Here is an 8,045-nt window from a genome sequence, read left to right as displayed (position 1 = left end):
TTGGAAACGAGCGGCAGGTGCTGACGACTGGCAGGTGTCTGTAATAATTGCCTGCGTCTCCATGGCTACGCTGATTGGGAACGGGCCGACTCGCCACAATAGTTTTAACACAGCGAGGTTAAAGCGTGTGTGGCAGGATGGGCAACCACCCTCCACCTTCCCAGAGTCGCGCAGTCAGGAAGAGAGATATTTAAAACGAGAGGGAAAATATATGTTGGATTATTGCACTCTTGAAGTGCCCTCCCTCGCATGCCACACGTGCAAAAATACCAGTTTTACGTCCACAATTATAATATTTTACATTGTAATCCTTTTAATTTTAATATTTGGCATGTTTTAGTCCAGGGGTTCTCAACCTTTTGCAAGCTGGGCCCCCCAAAGCTGCTTCATTGCAGTTGGGGCCCCAGCGCCCCCACACCACACAACCTTGGATGGATGGAAGGATGGATGGCCGGCCGGCTATTATCTTTAGGCCCACATTATTATTATTATTATCATCAGTAGCTGTAGGTAGGCCTATTATCATTACTAGGCTATTGTTATAATTGGCAGTAGAACCAGACTTCTAATGTGAGCTTGCAGACATTATTATTATTATTATGAGTAGTAGTACGCCTATCATCATTACTAGGCTATTGCTATATAATTATATGAGGTTAAATGCTTTATTGTTGTTGTTGTTGTTATTATTATTATTATCATCAGTATAGGCCTATTATCATTACTAGGCTATTGCTATAATTGGGAATTTGCACCAGACCTCTGATATTAATGTATACTTTATTATGGTTATTATTACTAGGCCTAATAGTAGGTATCATCTGCATTTTGTAACAGAAGCTTGCAGGTACGTGATGTTAATGCGAGACCTGAGCCTGCTTTGCCTTGCAAAGATCCCCAATTCTTGGCTCAATGTTTGATAAACATAGTCTCAGATCATCCTCGATTTGTGCACGATTGCGGTATTTCGTTTTGAGTGCAGTCATTTTTGAGAATCCTGCCTCACACAGATATGTCGACGCGAAAGGAAGGAGAATCTTCATGGCGACGTCACAGAGTTCAGGATATTCCTGCATCAATGCTGCCCAGAATGACGAAAGAGGGCAGGAGTTAAAGAGTTCCTTCAGTCTACTGTCACTCTTCAGCTCAATAAGCTGTTCCTGCATATCAATTGATAGCTCGTTTGCTGTGCACACAAACGGATCTCGAACCCACGCAAAAGAGCGATAATCCTCTTTAAAGTACGTCGCAAATTGTTTTCTCATTGCTGACAGGTGCTCAGACGCTGATTGAAATAGGGATGAGAAATCGTGTGACGTGCCTGCATCAGTGATAAAGTCTGCAAGGCTGGGAAACATGTCGCAGTTCCCTTGACTGATGCGGCCATGCCAGAGGTCTAGTTTTTGTGTGAAGGCGTGCACTTTGTCTGCAAGGATCAAAATATGAGTTCCGCGGCCTTGCAAAGACAGGTTGAGGCCATTCAAGCGGTCAAATATATCGACCAAATAGGACAGAGACGCAAGCCACATAGTGTCATCCAGATGCTTCGCCAGATCTGATTTGATTTCTGTCAAAAACCACTTCATCTCCTCATGAAGCTCATACAACCGCTGTAGCACCCGCCCCCTGGAGAGCCAGCGAACTTCAGTGTGCAGAAGCAGCTGTTCGTGCCCTGACCCCATCTCCTGGCAGAGGACCCCAAACAAGCGAGAGTTTAACGGCCGTGATTTGATAAGATTTATCATTTTCACGGATTGGTTCAGCACGGAGTCAAAAAGAACCGGCATTTTTTTAGCAGCTAGTGCTTCGCGATGGACCATGCAATGTGTCCATTTCACAAGTGGAGCTACTTGCTGAACTCGAGCAGCTAGGCCACGCTCACGCCCCGTCATTGCTTGCGCACCATCCGTGCATAGGCCAACGCATCGGTCCCAAGCCAAACCATTTTCAAGGATAAAAATATTAAGGACATTGAAAATGGCTTCTCCTGTAGTGTGCAACTGAAGAGGCCGGCAAAACAGTACATCCTCCTCAATCGCCTTGTCCCGTAGATACCTGACATAGGTGAGGAGCTGTGCCTGCCCAGCAATATCAGTGGATTCGTCCAGCTGCAGCGCGTAGTAAGGACTCTTTTTTACAAACTCGATCAGTTGCTCTCTGATATCATTGGACATGTCTACAATTCTCCTAGCGACTGTGTCATTGGACAGTGGTACTGCACCGAGTTTGGCTGCTGCACTATCGCCTATCATTATTCTGCACATGTCTTGCGCTGCCGGCAAAATGAGAGTCTCTGCGATTGTATGCGGTTTACCCAGTTTACCGATTCTTTTGGCGACTACATACGATGCCTCCAAACACTGTTTAGACACAGTGCTGTGCACTGAAATGGTTGCCTGTTGCTGATGGAGGCCATCAAGCTTTCTTTTAAAATATTCAGCTGGCTTATTTTTAATGCCAGGATGCTTTGTTTCGAGGTGCCTTTTTAATTTGCAGGGCTACATACTGTCGTTTGCCAGCACCTCGGCACACACGACACACTGAGGTCTCAGATCAGCCGTAACTGTAAACCCAAACTGCAGGTATGCTTCATCGTACCTTCTAAGCTTTTTTGCAGCTGGTGGTGCGTCGGTTGGCTTGTTGGTCCGCACAAGAAATTTCTCCATTTTTGTTATGTGTTTTAAATAAAGTTTAGGCAATATGTAACTGTGTGTGTGGCTGTGTTGAGAGACGTATCAGGGGCTAATCAATCGGGACTTAGGGACGATCTTTAATTAAACGAACAAAATAATTATTTTGCAGACAATTCAGATTTTATTTGAATACTTAAAGATTGTAGTGTGTGTGTGTGTGTCTTAGTCGTGTGGGTTGTTTTAGCTAAGTGTAGCTACTGCCTAGCAGTTAAAAAAAATACTGGCAAGGGCTGAGATTTGATCTAATCTTTAACAAAAATGTTTGTGGGTTTAGTCTTTAAAAAGACTGTTGGGGTTTTGTAGTAAAGGCCTATGTAAATCGAGATTGATAACAGATTAGCGAGAGCTGGCACAAGTGAACTTGGCAAGAGACTAGACTAGAGTGAATGGAGAGCTATGTCTTGAGTCAATTTAAATCGCAGTTATTTATTTTTGTATTTTGAGTGAGTGAACATTTACATTTACAACCCACTCTGCAAGCTAGGGCGGGAACGGCGGCGGCCATGCGCATGCGCGATTCATTTGCAGCCTGGACGCGGAGGGGTGTGTGTCTCCTCTCTGCTCTGAGTGCTGCGTGAGGCTACTGAGAGTCTGACCGCCTTGAAGTGCTTTTGGACGGGAGAGGGGCTAACGGCAGCACCCGCTGCTCGTTGTGAACAGTAGGCCTAACTGCAGAGTGACTCGTGCTTTCGAGTCTCCAAACACCACAAAAGTCTCCAAAAACAACAGTAAAATTCGCTGGATTTGTCACATTGACAAAAACAAGTCGCCAGGAGGATGATTTGTTTGTGTTATAAGCAGTGCTTGAAGTGGGGGAAAAGGTGGCGGTACTCTCTTTGCATTGGCAAATCATTATATTTTTACAGTGAAAAACAAAACTTGGAGATATTGCTGTTACAACAATTTAGTGTTTTTTATTTATTAACAACATAAATGTATTTAAAAATGTTTTTTTGTGTGCGTGGCTGCGTGTATTTCACAAAAACTAAAGGAAAGCTTTAGCTGTAGCCTATATTCTGACTAGTTTATTCGTTTTATATATATATATAGGCTATATATATATAACTAAATAGGACCTCAGGTTTTATATGTTTGCAATCTCTGAAACTTCCGCCCGTCATAAAAATTAATTCTGATGGTTCAATTTTCTGCATTTTTCGCATGCGTAGCAATTATTTTGAGGGTTGTGTTTGACAATTGAGAGCCACCAAATGACGAATATGAAAAAACGAATAAGACAGTTTCGGACTTTTGAGGCTTGCGCAGCTTCTCGAGGAGAAATCAAACAAATGAGCGCCGTTTTCTAAAGTCTATGAGCGCAGCACTCACAAATAAACTAAATTGACATTGTGCAGTTAAATGTGGTGATTTTATATTTATAACTTTTGAATGCAGTTCAGCAACATGCATCACACAACCTGACGACCAAGAGAGCTGACAATTGACCGTCACTTAATTTACCATCACCTCACGATTGAAAATGTGACATTGATTTCATATGACAGTTCAACAAACAAGTTATTAATAGTAAGTCACTTACATTTTTGACGAAATAATGACTGTTTTGGTCTATTTTAGCAGCGAAAATAGATCCGATGAATCCAAACAAAGATCACAGCATAGCGCATCTCACAGCAACAATCAATCTTGTTTTGAATGATTCAGTGTTTTGAACGAATCGATTGAGTCATGGATTCAATGACCCATGCACAAACATCTGTCTCATTCTTGATGAATCGGCCGTTTGAACGAATCGTTTGAATGAACGACTCAATGACTCGCTTAATAAAACCGCTTTTCACCTGCATTTGCGCTCACTATCCACAAACCAATCAAATTTGTTCAAAACTCTTTTTTTTTAAATCAGTCCAAACACATTTTAATTTTTATTCAGGAGTTATGTATATACACAACTATAACTTTTTATGAAAGTAGTTTAGTGATAAAAAAAATGTTAAAAAAAATATTTTTTCAGTTTTTTTTTTCTCTCCCATCCTGTAGTCTACTCGCGCCCCCCCGGGAGAGTGTCCGCGCCCCCCCGGGGGGCGCGCCCCACCGGTTGAGAACCAGTGTTTTAGTCCATCTGTGTGTATTAAGCAGAATCTGCACTCGGTACACAATCGCCTTCAGGCGCATATTACTTACGTGCTCTTTAAAAAAATCAAAAACATATTGCACCATTGACATTAGACCAAGGGGCAATCTTCCGGTCTCTCTCGTGAAACCAACACGGCAGTGACTGAAACTTCAATTCATCGAGTGGCCGGTAGAGGCTGGCTCCAAAACGGAGCAGAATCTCAATGAGCACCATGTTAAAATGGCCAACTTTACAGCGCAAAAAAACATGTTTTACAGCCTGGTAGAAAATAAAGATTTTGGTCCGTATAGGTCATTTGGACAGGTGTCCAATTAGCTGTAACGTGCTAATTTTTTTTGTAGTTTCAGGGAGACTCACGACATCCCCCCCTAAGCGTCGACGTGTATCAGCGGAACATCCTATAGATGAAAGGGTGTTGCTTACCTGACCGGGACGCCCAACCTGACCACATCTTCGACAGACCATCTGCATTGCTGCAGATGCCCCGGCTCGGTGTGTCACTGTGAAGTGGAAGTCCTAGAGAGCCAGGAACCAGCGGGTGACCCGGGCGTTCGTGTCCTTTGCCTCAGCCATTCATTGAAGTGGAGAATGGTCCGTGACCAAAGTGAAGCATCTTCCCAAGAGGTAGTATCGGAGTGCCAGGACTGCCCACTTAATATCAAAGGCCTCCTTTTCGACCGTTGCTTAGCGGGTCTCAGCGGGGGTGAGTCTGGGATAGGACTGCGCCTAGGCCCGTGTCCGAGGCATAGGCTGCTGCTCTTTGGTCAGGTCGGTCAGGGGGCTCGTACCTGGGTATGGTTCTGAGTTTGTGGGGCTTTCCTGATGGCCTCCATCTTCTTTTCCTGGGGCTGGATAAGTCATCTCCCACGCGAAAACCCAGATACTGAGCCTCGTCGAGCCCCATGTGACACTTCCGCGGCTTTGCGAACAACCCAGTCTTCCTCAAGTCGATCAGCAGTCTCCGCAATCTGTCCATGTGGTCACCCCATCCCTCCGACTGGATGACCAGGTCGTCGATGTAGGCCACGGTGTAGGCCTGATGGGGCCGTAGTAGGAGGACGTCCAACATCCTCTGGAACGAAGCATGGGCGCAGTGGAGCCCAGAAGGGAGTACCCTGTACTGCCAGTGACCAGAGGGTGTGCTGAACGCGGTCTTTTCCCTGGCGTGTGGGGCCAGGGCTATCTGCCAGTACCCTTTTCGTCAGAGCATGTTCAAGGAAAGGGGAAACAAACATTAGTGATCTCTTCGCAGAGAGTCGTAGCTCCCTGTGCTTCCGTTTTGTCCGGCTTTTATGCCGGCTGAGATTAGTTCCTGACGACCGGCTGCTGTGCCTCGTTGCTTCCCTCTGTTCCCATGGTGACGCTGATTAGGCTAAGGGAGACTCACCACAGGGTATTATCTCAAATCACAATACTTTTCCGAAAGGTTTCAGAGTTGTAAAACAGTACAGTGTCTTTAAGTGGATTTCCATAAGATTGGCCTCTTTGTTGCCATCTCAGTTTGTAATTGCTACTGCAGGTGATGTATAGCGGTATTTTCTTTACGTGAGTTGTGATTAAGCACTGCTCAACTGCGCAGAGAAGTCTGATGTTTTGAGTCGTCTGTCACATGTGGCCTGTGACAGTGAACCGGTGAGAATCTTTACTGTACATCAGTGGGAACCAAGAAGGTACATCAGTTGTTATATTTATCGTAGTAAACATAACAGTTAACATGGCAGATGATATGACACGAAACAAATAAGAACATAAACAGATAGAGCAAAGCTGCCATTTTGGTCGGGAGTCTCCCGTTTTGTTACTTCTCATGAAATCTCCCGTAACACGAACCTGACAGAAAATCCCCGAATTAACCACTGGTAAAAGTAATACTTGTCCCCCTAAATAATAAAAGGCTCCAAGGAAAAAAATCTGTGTACGATGCTACCCGTCACCCGCCACATCAACATGTGGGCTAACAGCCGGATCCTCTTTGTTCTATTCACGAATGTAACAAAATGACCCATAGACAGAAAACACCAAATAAAGATTTTTGGAGAAACACTACCCAACAAAGAAAATTCCAAACCATTATTACAAGCATTCCGTGTTGAATCCAGCAAGGAAAATGACACAGTTGAAATCACTTTTCTTTCATGTACTTGCTAGATAATTGCTTTTAGTTCATTTTCAATCAAAAAAACTTACTGATTGCAACTTTAATTTCATTTTTTTATAAATTATTGATTTTATGATGTTTTTATTCTTTTAAAGTATTTTGATAGCACATGATAGTGTCATAATATTGGCAACTCTAACATGCAAGAATTAGTTGAAGTTCGCAATCTACTTAAACATCCACTCAAAATTCTAGGAGCATACGTTTGGCAATAACCGGATAGATTTTATTGGGCAAACTGTCATTTTGGTCGATGTGTTATAAAGCGATCATTTTCTCGAGAGGCAGGACCATGACAAAACCATGACGGTATGAATTTTGTTACAAAAATGCAGGGTTGTTACAGTTTTGTTAGACTTTACTAAAGGTTTCACATTTACATTTAGTCATTAAGCAGACGCTTTTATCCAAAGCGACTTACAAATGAGCTAAACAATGGAAGCAATTGGAACAACATAAGGAGAACAAAAAGCAAAAATTTAGTGCAATAAAACTGCTCTCATATAGCCTACCAAACTAAACAGAGGATCTTTTTTCATAAATAACGCAAGATATTTTGCCCGTCTTGCCCTTCTTGCGTTTAGGTTTAGGTTTTTACGTGTCTAAAACATTCATGGACAATTTATAACACACCAAAGACATAGAAAAAACATATTCGCGCCATATGACCCCTTTAAACCAGACTGGTTTCTGTCCAGGATGTTGTTCTGCGTGAGAAAGTATGAGAGCTGGTTACTTACAACACGTTCAAGAGTTCAAGTACCAGTCTGTATTTATCTAACAGTGCAGGACTAAGAGTGGGTTTCTTCAGTAGTGGGGTAATCCTCTTTGAAGCATGTGTGAAATGTACCAGTGGTGAGAGAAGAGTTGATAATGTGGGTCAGAGCGGGAACAACCGATGGAGAGATGGCCTGGAGGAGATGAGAGGGATAGGATCTAGCAGGCAGGTAGTTGGGTGGTTAGAAGACATGACTTTGGAAACGACATCTTCAGATAGGAGAGAGAAAGAGGCGAGCGAGCATGTGTCGGGGGTTTGGGAGTCATCAAGAAGCAACGGGGCTGAGAACTGAATGCTGATGGTGGCCGTTTTTGCTAC

General features: G+C 43.5%; 1 protein-coding gene across 1 annotated transcript; it reads right to left on the bottom strand.

The window, feature by feature from the left end:
* Positions 1-341: 341 nt before the first annotated feature.
* LOC130430279 (zinc finger BED domain-containing protein 5-like) lies at positions 342-2,328 on the bottom strand. Its single transcript, XM_056759317.1, has one exon. It carries the CDS (start codon positions 2,262-2,264, stop codon positions 858-860), a length of 1,407 nt encoding a protein of 468 aa, XP_056615295.1. The 5' UTR covers positions 2,265-2,328; the 3' UTR covers positions 342-857.
* Positions 2,329-8,045: the final 5,717 nt, after the last annotated feature.

Source organism: Triplophysa dalaica, chromosome 10 (assembly GCF_015846415.1).
Source record: "Triplophysa dalaica isolate WHDGS20190420 chromosome 10, ASM1584641v1, whole genome shotgun sequence".
NCBI lineage: Eukaryota > Metazoa > Chordata > Actinopteri > Cypriniformes > Nemacheilidae > Triplophysa > Triplophysa dalaica.
This window is presented reverse-complemented; position numbering and strand designations above follow the sequence as displayed.

Coding starts and splice junctions, on each gene's coding strand:
- LOC130430279 (XM_056759317.1), bottom strand. CDS start 2,264: ATGTGCAGAATAATGATAGGCGATAGTGCAGCAGCCAAACTCGGTGCA.